Here is a 14,235-nt window from a genome sequence, read left to right on the forward strand (position 1 = left end):
AGATCGCTTTCATCCAGTTCAAAGTGAAACTTTAGAGGCGGGGAAAAAAGGGCAGGAGGGCAAACACGGCATTTCTACCATGCACAAAATAAAACCAAATGCTAAAATGACTGTAGCCCTAGTCCTCAGCTTCTTCTTTTAGCAATATCAATGCTTTACACCAAAATTATAGGAACTGAACAAGATTTTTAATTTTTATGATTGTTGTCACAATTTTACCAACAAATACACAAATTGTTTTACTAAGAGTCCTCTTTTTGCATTAGATGAACTGCAAGGCCTGTTGCTCAGCTTCAGTTCTTCCTAGTAATCTCCCAGGTGCTGTGTTGTTACAGAGTGGAGTGTGGTGCTGCTCAGGTGGGGAATGGGGGTTACCACACAGACTCTGGTTTCCCTTGTAAAACATCCAGAAGGTGTCATCTACAGCATTACCTCTCCTGTAATGATCTGTTACATCAGTGGTTCTCATTTCCACCCCTGTTTCCACATTTCTGCCCAAATTTATTCAATACTGTTTTCACTTTCTCTAAGCCTTATTCTTGTTCTATGACATTTAGACAGCTGATGGGAGCTCTTTATTAAAACAAGTTTAAAAAAGCACAATGATCCTGCAAGTTTAAATAGGCCTTCCAAATACATGAGGATACTTGAAGCCTCCAGTTCTAAGCAGGCTGGTCAAATCCCCACAGACTGTGTCTATGGATCATAAGGTATCAGTTCTCAAAACTGTAGGTCCCACTGCTGCAGTTTGCAAAGGCATCTGTCTTCTTTTTAACAAACAGCATTTGGGAATTGTGAGGAAAAGCAAGTGACCTTTTTGTTCACTGTTGGAGAAGAATGTGTAAACAAGTGATCGCCCTAGCCATATCCTTGCATTCCCCAACTATATCCTTGCATTTTTGCCTTGCTTGTGAAACTGCAAAGAACAGAAACTGCTATGCTTGCGTGATAACGAATGCTTGTAGATATTGCAGCACCAAGGTTACAGAGAGAACACTGAAAAAGAATGTCGTGAACCTTCGTCAGCGACCACCAAGAGACAGAAAAAAAAGTTACCGGAAGGGGGACTCAACGGGAAGACGAGAGACTTAAAAGAGGCATCTGAGCTGCAAGCGGTGCGGCAGTTGGAAGAGCAGTGACTCCCCTGTCGCCCAGCGCTGATACTTTGCTTTCTCTTTTCTGTACTAATAAATTGGCTATATAATTGACTTAAATAGCCCATTGTGCTCATTTATAACAGGAATAGTTTCAGAAATTTTCAGTTCTGCTACATTCATAAGCAGAAAATATGGTTATTAGAGGAAACAATCCTAGAATGAACCATAAAAATTATCAGTATATCTGGTCATGAAGTAAGTCCAGGAAAAGCTTGCTGTGAAAAGCTACCACAGCACTTTCCTTACTTAGACCTCCTTCTCCTTAACATACAAGCTGTACCAAATTATTTTAAAAATATTTATAATTATAGTCTTTCCCAGGAACTCAACTCTGCTATACAGTCATAGAAAAAACAAAATTATTCTAGCATCTGTGAAAGACCACCACATTTTGTATTAGACTTACTGAAGTGAGCAGATCTCAGCTTTAAATTGAGAAGAATCATCAGAAGTCTGGGCAAGTTTACTTGACTTCAGTTTTAATTCATTTTCCAAACAGTTTATTCTTTCTTTCAGGATCGAGACTGTAGTCCTTAGTTCACACTTTTCAATCTGAAGCTGAAATTTAAAATAAATAATGAAATGGTATTATTACAGAAAGCTATCACAACTTGGCTTTTAAATTTGAAAGTAGATATTAAAATTAATTTCTGGAACAGTCTACCCTATTTGAAAAATAATAAAACCTTAGTTCCTAAAAAAGCACTTACTCCTTGAATAGTATTCTCCAACTCTGAAATATCATGCTGCAGCTTTGATTTTTCATGGTTTGCTGCTTCTTGCTGCATCTGAGAAATAGAAAATTACATGTAACAAGACAGACTTAGATTTAATCAGAGAAATTTAAGCTTCATGTCTCAGAAAACACCATTTTATATTCTTAGATGAATGACCAAATGACCACTCCATAGAACTACAGAATATTTGATGAAAACACATTACGGTAGTTTAATTAGTTTAATATAACCACTGATTTTGGGTTTGGTTCTTGGATTAGATTTTTAAAAATAGAATATTTATATTTCATCCTAACTAAATAAATATTTGTGAGTTGTTGTAGAGTTTACTGAGCTACATGAAGTTGCATGCATGCATAACTTAGTGCCTAAGACATTTTAAATAAATTTATTCAAATATTGTTAATTACAACATGTAAGGCACACTACAAAGCTAACTGGCCTTTTCCTAAATCTATAAAGAAACTTTTAAAGATTACTTATCTGTTCCCTGATTTCTGTGCATCACTGCAGTGAAACAAACTCCCAAACTTCCTAGACATGCCTTAGATTAGTGTGTTTGTAAAGGTATTTCAAAGTGGCACACATATAAAACATTGGCAATCACCTACAAGAAGAAAGAATGGAGTTGCAAACACATCTCTACTAGCGCATGCACATGCTTTATGCAAAGAGGTCAGATTTACTGCCACTGCATACAGATACACAACAGGTCTTTATTTTTGTGGTGGTAAAATCAAACTTTGAAGCATTCATCATACAGTCACTAGTGACGTATGTTGTCTTGGGATAAGTTCATTAAAATGATATTTTAAATTTCTGAATTTTCAAAAAGTTTTGAAACATTATATTAATGACCAATAAAGAAGTCAGGGAAACAAATCCCCTGAAATTATACGCTCTTGACTACAACCAAATAAGATATTAATGCACATTAATACCAGACATCACATGGTCGTATAATCATAGAATCATTTAAGTTGGAAAAGACCTCTAATTAAGTCCAACTATTAACCCAGCACTGCCAGGTTCAGCACTAAACCACATCCCTAAGTGCCATATCCACATGTTTTTTAATATTGCCAGTGTTGGTGATTCCACCACATTCCTGAGCTGCCTGTCAAGGTCAGAGTAACAGGAAAATAATTTCATTAACAAACTTTTTTTTTAAAGGTCAAAACAACTGAAACTTGGATTGCAATGAATTTATGTTTCATAGTTCAGTCATGTGTCATTTAAAATATTCTCTGCTACAAAATGCAATAGCAACTAAAGATTAGCAAAAATTAAAAAGCTTATATAGTCCCCAGTTTGTAGGATAAGAACCATATGTGACTGTGACACACCCCACCCCCCGTCCTTTTTTTTTTTTTTGTTACGTAGTAGTCACTAGTGGCCCTCCTGATAGCTGCATCCAGCTTATGGAGGACTCTGAGATGACAGGTAACAGCACACAGCTAAGGGCTCTAAGTCTTGCTCGACAGCAGCTGGGGGCCAGTCAAGCATTATAATCCATGAGTAGTGGATGGCCCAAGGCCCACTGAGCTCTCCTGCATGGCAGCAGGCTGCACACCAGGATTTCCCTTTGAGCTGGGAAGCTTCTGAAAGTTACTTGTTAAGGCAAAGAGAATCCTTACTGCACCTCACACTCAGCAAATGAGTTGGGAATGAGAGCACTAAAATGTTGAAATGTTAGCTAAGTGACATAATTGACAGATTGCTATAATCCTTTAGACACAAACTATTGACCAAGTATGGATCCAGTCACACTCCTCTGAGGAGTCTGGAAGGCAAAGAAGACCCTTCTGAACCTCATGACTCAATGGGAGGGTCTCTTTGACAGTTTTTTCTGACCTTGGCCTCTCTGCAGCAAATACTCAAATGTACCTTACCATCAAGTCTTGTCAAACCACTATTGCATTTACCAGTGAATTTTTGAAACTCATTGCCTTAAGTGAATAAAATATATTGCTGCTTCTCTCTTGTGAGTGAAGTGCATGATTTCTTCCACAACAATGACACCCAAGCATCTTCCAAGTAGTGCCTACACAAAAAGTATTCTGTGGCTGGGACACATATCTAGGTCTCCCAAACAAGGTGATGATATGTTTGCCCTTAAATATTTTTAAGGCATGTTCCTCTACCCCTGCTCCCAGCTTGGGACTGTGTTTACAGGAAAACTTGGTATTTCATAAAAGTAACAATACAACAACAATACTACTACTACTTCTACTACTAATAATAATAGATATTCAATAACATTATACATTCATTGAGCTCTCAAGTGAGTTTGAAATCAAAAGTTATTGAAAAGAGGAATTGACAAACAGCCAAACACAAACACAGCTTTATTGTATAAGCCTTCCTTATATGCCAGGTCAATGTAAACAATGAAGCTATAAAAGCTCACCTTTAATTTTTCTCCAAGACTTTCTTTTTCTGCCATTAGTATTCTAAAGTCAGCCAGTGCAATGTCTCTTTCGTCTTCTACCTGACTTTGAGAAACTAAATTGTGTTTTGCTTCTCTTCTCAATCTGTTTAATTCACTCTGGGACTTCAAAAGATTATAGTTTGTTAGCATACATGGACTACGATGCAGTGTACACACTAACAAAATGCTGTAATTACAACAGAAGTCCTATTATAGTCTTATTAACTAAACATATTCCCTATGTCACTCAGTGGCACGACAACTTACACTGTCAAAATAATCATCATTCTTCTATTGTCCCAAGTATAGCCTAAACTGTTCTATTATCAGTTAACTACTCCTTTCTTGCTTCCTAGCTGTATCTTTACACATCTTTCTCATGCATTCTATTGATTTTTTCCTGATGTTGATCATTTTCAAATGCCAGTACAATAACTTTTAACAGCTTTCAAGTTATTAAACTAACTAAAATACATAATTTTATTAACAAGTAATAAAAACAAGTATGTATTTTATTAGTCTGGGTTTATTATTATTTATTAGTCTGGGTGTTCTACTAGGTTTTTAATTTTAAATAACCAACAGTGCAACAAGTGTTAATTGGTTATTTCAATATTAGCTATAAACAATTTCTTCTTACCTGCTCATAAAGAACACTGAATCTATCTCTTTCTGCAGTCAATAACTTGACATTGGACTGAATTTCTAACATGTGTTTTTCAAATTTGTCTAACACAGACCGCAGCTCATCTCTTTCTCTGGTGACTGATTTAAGCTCTTCACTCTGAAAAGTGACCAATAAATTTATGTTAAAATTTGCTAATTAAAACATCTGAAAAAATAATATCAGACAAGAACTCCTCCTATTAATAATATATCAAAAATATATTCAAAACTATTTTAATCACAAGAAAAAGCCTGGCACCGGTGGTGCAATCTAAACAACAAGAACCAGCTGTTGAAAAGAAAAAGCAAAGGAGTTAGCAATAAGATTTCAGCCTTTTTCTGATCATTATCTAGTTCTATTTATTTCAAATAAACTGATCAATAAGCAGTGTTACTGTAAAATGTGACAAACAAAGAAAAAGGCAAGCTCATTGGAGTTTCTCTCAGTTGATGTTTTGCATTAAGAATATAATTTAGAAAACTACTACAATCATTTAATGTCACTGAATTTGAAAATATATTTGATAGCTTCTTAAATATTTCTACAGTATTTTTTTCACTTATCTCGGCAACAAGAACTTCACCTTCTCTGCAGTCCTGCGGCTTGGGCTAGGCCTTAGTTTCATCATTTTCTGAAGATAGTCTAATTCTCGCTTATAGTAGTCTCTGTCATCTTCTAAAGTCTTTACAAATGCATCAAGGCGAGATGGAGATTTGTCTCCTAGGGCAATACCATAGTCCAATCTCATTCTTTCAATTTCTAGGACAAATTCTCGTTCTGGAAGAAAAAAAAAATAAGAAAGATAAATAACTCCATAGGGAAGTCATGAGTTTCCTCAAACACCCTTGCATTTGGGATGGATTAACTCCCACCAACCATCCAGGCAACAATCCTGCTGAAAAGTATGTAAGAGTTCTAAAGGTTAAAGTAGGCTAAACACAAGCAGGCCAAGCATAAGACCAACAGAGGTCTCACAGCACCTTGGGCTGTAACAACAGAGATAGAGACTGAAGGATGTGATTATTCCCCTTTATCTAGCACCCATGAGCTTGCACTTCAAATACTGTTCCAAGGTTTGCCTCTCCTACAAGAAGAAAGATGTGGGTAAATTAAATTAAATCCAAGGCAAGGCCTGCAAGCTCATCAGGGAACAGAATACTTGCTCTGTGGGGAACAGAGTCCCTGTGGGGAACAGCTGAGGCAACTGGGTTTATTCAGCCTGGAGAAGAGCTGGAGAGCCAAGAGGAGACTGACAGTACCAGGAGGGACTTGCAGATAACAAGGAGCCAGTTTCTTCACAGGTATAGTAGGCATACTATTTGCATAGTAGGCAAATAAGGAACAGTGGCAATTACAGTAATTTCACGAATACAAGCCGCACAGACTATAAGCCAAATCTCCGGGTGTTGGTAAACATCTTGTTCTTTGTCCATAAATAAGCCGCACCTGATTATAAGCCGCTCTGTCGTTCGCAGCGAGGACCCGCATGGAACAAATTTGCCAAATAGTAACAGAACCGCGGCATGGCGGGGTTTACTGGCTCGGCTTGGGCTGTGCAGGCTCGGCCCGCTTGGGGCTGCCGACGGGGCCAGGTGGCCCAGCCCGGTGGGGCCGCTCGGGGCTGGCCACCACTGCTGCCGGGCTCGCTCGCCCTGGCCCGGCGCTGCCCTGTGGTGGCAGGCACAGACGGAGCCCACCGGCACCCACGGCAGCGGCGGGCGGGGATGGAGCCCCCCTGCTCCTGCTGCGGTAGGCAGGGGCAGGAGCCCCCCACTTACCCCACGGGCCGCGGGGATGGCAGCACGGAGCCCCCGCCTCCTCCCCGAGCCATGGGGATGTCAGCACAGAGCCCCTCGCCTCTCCCCCGCCAGAAGGAGGGAGCTCCCCTGCCTCCCTCCTCCCCCCACTGCGCGCTGCCAGCACTGAGCTGGCCCCACCCGCCGTGCAACACAGTAACCAATTTGTAACAATCGCGAAATCCTGGGTTTTACTGGCAGTTGCTCAGCTCGGCACCCTGGCTGGCACTTCCGGGGTTGTAAATGTCAGAAAATTATTCACATATTAGCTGCTCCTGAGTGTAAGCCGCATTTCTGGAGTGGGAGCAAAATTTTAGTCAAAATGGTGCGGCTTGTATTCGTGAAATTACTGTAATTGCTACAAGCAATTACACACAATACGGGGAATAAAATTTTACTCTGAGAACTGAAGAACATTAGAGATGTTGTGGAATCCTCACCCCTGAAGGTTTTCAAAATCTAAACGGATAAATCTCTCAAGAAACAGAGACTGAAGAGTTTTGGAAATTACTTTGTAGGAAACTGCCACAGAATTAGGATGTCCTGTAGAATCACAGTAAAAAGCTCAACTTTCAGTTGTCACATACAGAACTAAAATATCTTTCTATGACAAGAGTTTTCACTTCAACTATGACTGAAGACCTACTGTCTTCTTTTAATTTACATTTATTAAGAGTCTTTTAGTACTATTAACTGTATGTTAACTAGGTGGGTATTCTATTTCAAAAATCAGAGAAAGTTAGTTTCCAAGCATCTATGTTTGATGATTTACCTTTTCTTTCTAAGTTCTCCGTTTTTTCTGTCAGCCTTTGCTTCTCTTGTTGAAGCTGGTTTAACAACAGCTCAAGAGTACCTTTTTCACTGGTTTTCCCAAAGAGTTCTTCATTCAGTCTCTCATTCTCCTTCTGAGATGAGGACAACTCCTGAAGTAATAAGTATTATTATTAAAATCAGAAGTGCCAATAGAGACACTTGGGGAAAAAAAATTAACATTTTGTTCAACTTTTGATATACAACACTGTTTACTTCTGGTTGACCTGGATGCTTTATGCTTTAACATTTGTTGCAGGCCATCACTGTATTTATACTACATTTTATTAAACCCAAGTAAGCATTACTTTCTACATGATTTGCAATCACTAACAAGAAAAGCAAACCAACCAGCAGGATAGTGAGATACAAACATGGGGAAAATATTAATGATGAAAGCAAGAAATAATTTTAGCAGCATTTGTAACACTGTTGGTGTTAAAGCACATTACAATACAGCATCTCAGTCAATGCAACTCTGAAGCCAATCAAATCCTATTTGGCATACCTTTCCTATAATCTGATGTCCTGAAAATAAAGTATTTTCATATTTGCATATTCCCTAGATAGAATAAAACAAAACACTGTACTCAGCTAATATACACGTTGCTATATATCCTGGAAAGAGTTTGGTCTTCAAAGAATTGATAATAGGGATGTTTTTCATCTGAGCCCTACACTTTATTTCTGAATGAGCCAAGTATGGGATAATTTTTCACATCCCAATTAAGAGACAAAGTAGTTTCTAAACAATGAAAAATCCTCTTGGATGTTATAACTCATTTGTGGTAAAAATGATTACATCACATGAAAATTATAACTTCAGATAGCAGAAATAAGGAAATGTACAATAAGGACATAGTCAACCATACTGTCTACAGAGATTTCTTTCAGTTTATTTTTGCAACAAGATGATGTAGCTTCTCTAGCTCTTTCGTTTATTAATTAGTGATTTTTACATCAGAGATTAAGGGTATTAAAAATTCTCTTCAGTTAATTGTTAAATTGATTTTTTTGTAATGAATGAAACAATCATGTAAATGACAGCATGCTAAAAATGGTACAAACAAGAACTGAAAATATTTTTACTTACTGATTTAAGCCTTGTTACTGTTTCTTGTAGATCCTGTATTTCACTGACTTTTCTTTCAATTTCTTTCTATCAACCAAAATTAACCTATATGTTAAGAGTTACATATTCAAAATGACAAAAATCCCTTTGTTACAAAAAAAATAAGGAAGCAGACTATTTCAGTAAGAAATGAAGTACAGTTAGTTCCTTGTAAAAAATTAGTAAAGCTCCTACAAATTTAAAGCACAAAAAATTTGTGGTATAAACACCCATGCTCTTTTGGAGCACGATGATTAAATGAATCACTCCATGACTCACAGAAAAAACCCTCTAAATATATGCGCTGCTGTTGCAAATATGCATTAACTAGCAACAGTTTTAAGTACCTCGGCATTTTATTTCATACTAACCTAATAGAAGAAAAAAGACACATTTCCCCTTAACTAAAATCATCTCAGCCTAATACAGTAAAGAGCCAAAATTGTTGTGATTAATCCACTTTAAGTGAGAAATTCAGTGTAATGTTAAGAAAACTGGGAAAAAAATCTTTTTCATCTTCCCTTCACAAGCCAATAAGTCTTTCATTGCAATTAGAGGATACAAAGCCAAGCAAAATGGAGCAGATCCTTCACTCTCTGACACGTTAGTGATTACCTTTGCTTCTCCTATTTCCTTATCTGCAGTCTCAAGCACTATTTCTTTGTGTCTTTCCAACTGCTGTGCCAAATGATCTATTTCATTCAGTTCCTGACACAGTTCTTCATTTTTAGTGCTTAAATCCACTACCTCACTTGTAACATTTTGTTTTGTGTCCAAGAGATCTTGAATGCGATTTTCAAGTTCTTTGTTTCTTTGCTGAAGATACTCAACCTGAAAGACATTTTTCATTAAAATATTAATATGCATTGTTAGTCAGGTGGTAGAAGTTCCTCCCAATCTTCTGAAATACATCATCTCTATATACAAAGTAAAAAAGTGATACCCTGTTAAAAATGACAAGATTTTCTATTTTTAGAACTTAATGCTTATCCAACCTGAAAAAGAAATAGTGTTATGAGCTCTCTCATAGTCATGAAGCTGCTATCTAAAGAGAACCATACATGCATTTATTGCCAAATAAAAGTGCTATATTGGGACCAAGCCTGAGCAAATAATCTTGATGGTGCAAAACCAGCTTCATGCAGCCCTGGACTCACTCCCTTTACAATCAATTTGCATTCATCATGACTTACTAATTCAGGATCACTGAGCACAGCTGTCCTGCTTCCAAGTCATAGTTCATTCTGTATTTTTGCAGCACTGAACCTAAGCTAATAGACTCTTCAACGTGGCTCTCATGCCAGTGTACATCATGCACATCAGTATACAAAACATCTAACCCACGTGAGAAAAACCTCAGAATTGATGGTATAAATCCAAAGATAGACTTTACTTGATTTGTACTCCAGCCCATCTTTAAATTTTCATTTGGAGACCAGTATTGAATGCATGCTAGTACACACAGTAAACACAAACACCTTTATCCTAAGCTTATCCTTTCCTCACAAGTTTGTGTTGGAGTGAAGGTGGAGATCATTTGAAATCCATAAGGAAGATTCCTCACTCTCTCATGAGAATATCATAATTACATATATCATTGTTACTTTCTGAAGCACAAATGGCATGCGTGCAATAACTTTCTAACTAAATAAAAGGATTTTCAAACTTGCTGAAAACAGTGTCATACAAAAATTTGCTGAATACTTTCAGATTAACATACTGTGTACAAATATAAGTTCATTGAATTCTTTACCAAAACCTTTCAGACAGACTTTTAAAACAGAAAATGAAATTTCCTTAGACAAAAATACTGCCACCTAAAAAGAAAGGCAAGTTCCATCAATTGATTTTATATCTGTTGTGACACTTTGAAGAACTAGAAGTTTTGTGGGTTTTTTTTCAGATCGCTATGTTTTAGGTTTGACTAAGCAATTGTAATAAATTAATTACCTGTAAATTCAAGTGGGAAATAAGTTTCTCATTACTTTTACTTCTTGATTCCAGAGAGAGAACCTCATGAGAACGCCCACCATCCAATGCCAGTGTTAAGCGCTCGATTTCTTTGTCTCTTATCTCAACCTTTGAAGGACAAAAAAACGCTCTGGTATCATCATGCACCATTAATAGATCCTTCATTTAAATAAATACACATATAATATTCACTAAAAAGATATGCAACTAAAAATGCAATTTCTATCTGCAATTTTAAAAAAAAATTTCAGTTTTTCTGAAAAAGCTACATCTTTGAAAGAGAAATAAATTAATCAAACACAATTTGTAAGGAAAAACTGAAACCGTTCCTATTAGATTACATTCTTGAAGAAAACCAAGCAAGTTTAATTTAAAGTGAAGATAATGAATGCTATAACTTCACTGAGACTAGCACTTAAAAGTTAGGAAAAACATTTCTAAGTAAGCTCAGTGACTATTCCAGTCACAGGAAAAAAAGGAACTATTGGAAGAGAAAAACCAAGATGTGAAGGAAAAAGAAAGACAACAGTGTCCGCCAATCCCTAGATTTTGAAAGATGCAATGTATGAACATTTGATGTAATTCCATTACTTAAAGATTGTACATATCTCATTAAAACATTGTAAAATCTGTTGTTCATAAATTAACTATCAAAACTTTTAAAAATATAACCAGCCCAAGCAGTGAAAAAATTATCCTAAGATATGTAGATCAAATTACTATTTTGGACAAGTTAACACTTACACACTAAAAAATATAGACAAATTCTATTTATGATTGTCAAGTCTAGCTTATTTAATGTAATTTCAATAGACAAAATTTATCAGCAAAACCACCAGGCAAGTGTTTTGTCACTGCTGCTGTCTCCGAAAGATGAGGAGGGAAACTACTCAACATAGGCAAGTTAGAATTAATTGTATTTCACAGGCCCTACAATGCATTTCCAAGGTTTTTAAGAAACCAAGGTCATTGCCATGACAATGACACCCAAATAATAGCAATAATATTAATATTAATAATAAAACAACAATAGCACTACTACTGATGATATAAACATACCTGTTTGCTATAATTTTTTATTCCCCTTTCAGATGTCTCCAGTTTTTCCTGTAGCTCTCTTACTTCTGACTGCAGCTCTTGAATTCTGAAATGCAGCACTATATTTTTTAATGTGAATTCATGGAAGAATTGTATATACACAATTCAATATTAGCATTTTATCTTTGCTCCTGAACCCAAATATTTCACAGAGAAATAGTTTTGCTCATGCAAAATATTAATGCAGAAGCTCTTGTTTGAGATACTGTATCAGGTTGACTTTGTCTGGCTGCCAGTCCTCCACCCAGAAGCTCTCTTACTTCCCTTCCATAACAGGATGGCAGAGAAAAAATCAAAAAGCTCATGGGTCAAGATAAAGACAGGGAGACCATCTACCAACTGCTGTCACCATGACAGACTCAAGTAGGGGAAGATTAATTTAATTTATCAATTAAAAGGAGTTGGACAGTGAGACACATCTACACTGTGAAGTTAAACAGCTCTTTGGCTCACCGATTATCAGCCACCTGGAGAAGGTCTGCAATGTAAGGGTCCTCTGGCTGAGGCACTGGGTAGGCACTGACACCTGATGGGGGCACAAGCTGGTCGATCTGCATGCGCTGACGCCTGAAGGGAATGCTTTTCTTCTTGCCACCTAAAAGCCCAAGCCACTGACATTACTTGGAGCTAAAGCAAGGGAATCATCTTCTTCAATACCAAATTAATTTTCCTATTTGTTCCACTGCTTCTGAATGGGCACATTTCACCATTTTAATCCTTCTGCCACAATCTGATAAAATTCACATATTCTAGACAATGCCATTCTTGCAGGCTAGTATCAGTTTTGCCAAAGTTCACTATTATAATAAGGAAACACACATGGTTTAGCATAAGTACAGTAATTTCATGATTACAAGTCGCACCGATTATAAGCCACATTTCCGGTGTGTCGGCAAAGTTCATGTCTTTGTCAACATACAAGCCGCACCCAATTATTAGCCGCACTTTCGTTCGCAGTGAACTTTCACAAAGTCGTCGTTTAGTAACAGAATCGCGGGATCGCTGGGGCTTACTGGCAGGTGCCAACCTTGGAAACATTATTTCCAAGTGAAAAATGACACAGACCATAGCTGCGGCAGCGTACTCTGCAAATTTTATTTACAAGCCGAAAAAGACACAAACAATAGTGTGGTCATTTTGCGAGCATTCCCAACGGATTGGTGTTGCCTTTAAACAGCCGCTCAGCCGCACGGGCGGGCAGCTGAGCTCCAAGCGGAGCTGCTCCTCCAGGCCAGCCCAGCTGCCCCCCAATCCGCGCGAGCACGGCCTGGCCCGGCCCCTTCCCTCATCCATGCCAGCCCAGCCCTCCCGCTCATCCGCGCCAGCCCAGCCAACCCCCCATCCGCGCCAGCCCAGCCCCGCCGCTCATCCATGCGAGCACGGCCAGCTGCGCAGCCACACAAGGACAGCCAGCAGCTCAGTTGCACAAGACTGAAAACACTTAAAAAAGTACAGAGAAATATCACACACTTTTATCAAACTGCCGAGGTAACTTTCCCCAATAACACCCCCCGCCTCTCAGTAACGCCACCATCCAAAGGCAGGCAATAAGCTGTTCTCTGATTGGTTCATTGTCGGAACAACGGGAAACCATGGATTTCAAACCATTTTTGCTCGGGACAGGACCGGCACGGTACCAGGTAAGGGCAGATACCACATTTTTGTTAATATATTAACCACCTCGGATTACTAGTCGCAGTTCCTGGTTTCCACCAAAACTTTGGTCAAAACGGCGCAGCCTGTAATTGTGAAATTACTGTAATTTTCCCCAGTGTTTAGGATCCCAAATATTCTATAGCTTGAACTTGTTGAAGCAGTTACTGATTTAGTTCACCAAAACAGTTGAGTCAAAACATCATAAAAGGCATTTGGTTTTTGCATTTAAGAACTGTTTTATGACTGAACTAACCTTTGCATTGTATAGTAATATTTTTATTCCTTCTACTCTGTGTTCATTTCAGTGAATATCATATCCTACTGTTTATCAAACAGAGTATGCTATTAGCTTAATTAGAATGACAACACATTTAGGAAAAAGCAAAACATAGTATTATTTCCAGACAGAACATTTCTTCTTCAACATACGATTAAATAAGAACATGCAATATTGGATAATATAGTATAGAAAAATCCTAGAAGACTGGTGACCAAGGGGTGAGTATGCAGAAAGACAGACAAAAGCCTAATGTCATCATTGAAACAAAGGACATGAAGTGCAGAAATGTATAGAAAAAGGAAGAGGAAATTTAATTTTCCCTAGCTATCTACTGATTTTCCTCAAATGCCAAAAATGCATACATAATTCAATGATTTGGAAAAAAAAGGACATTTTCAAAATTTCACAAAATAATCCTGTATCTCTTAGCTTCAAAAACATTAAGAAAAAGGAAACCCTGGAGACAGAAATTAACCTGACAGTAACATCTAGAACATTTTAAGTTATCAAAAGATCCTTTA

General features: G+C 37.7%; 1 protein-coding gene across 7 annotated transcripts in view; it reads right to left on the reverse strand.

The window, feature by feature from the left end:
* The window catches only part of CEP135 (centrosomal protein 135), a 38,886-nt gene that overhangs the window by 16,330 nt on the left and 8,321 nt on the right, over positions 1 to 14,235 (reverse strand). For 6 of the 7 annotated variants that reach the window (XM_033060626.1, XM_033060624.1, XM_033060623.1 and 3 more), the window contains 11 exons: positions 12,232 to 12,373; positions 11,740 to 11,824; positions 10,660 to 10,788; positions 9,325 to 9,540; positions 8,692 to 8,757; positions 7,561 to 7,711; positions 5,576 to 5,769; positions 4,966 to 5,109; positions 4,305 to 4,448; positions 1,868 to 1,945; positions 1,564 to 1,715 (listed from right to left, as the gene is read on the reverse strand). In XM_033060626.1, coding sequence (XP_032916517.1) covers positions 1,564 to 1,715; positions 1,868 to 1,945; positions 4,305 to 4,448; positions 4,966 to 5,109; positions 5,576 to 5,769; positions 7,561 to 7,711; positions 8,692 to 8,757; positions 9,325 to 9,540; positions 10,660 to 10,788; positions 11,740 to 11,824; positions 12,232 to 12,373 — 1,501 coding nt within the window. The remainder of the gene's footprint in view (positions 1 to 1,563; positions 1,716 to 1,867; positions 1,946 to 4,304; positions 4,449 to 4,965; positions 5,110 to 5,575; positions 5,770 to 7,560; positions 7,712 to 8,691; positions 8,758 to 9,324; positions 9,541 to 10,659; positions 10,789 to 11,739; positions 11,825 to 12,231; positions 12,374 to 14,235) is intronic. The other variant, XM_033060627.1, reaches the window with a different exon arrangement.

This window comes from Catharus ustulatus, chromosome 5, assembly GCF_009819885.2.
Source record: "Catharus ustulatus isolate bCatUst1 chromosome 5, bCatUst1.pri.v2, whole genome shotgun sequence".
NCBI classification, from domain to species: Eukaryota; Metazoa; Chordata; class Aves; order Passeriformes; family Turdidae; genus Catharus; species Catharus ustulatus.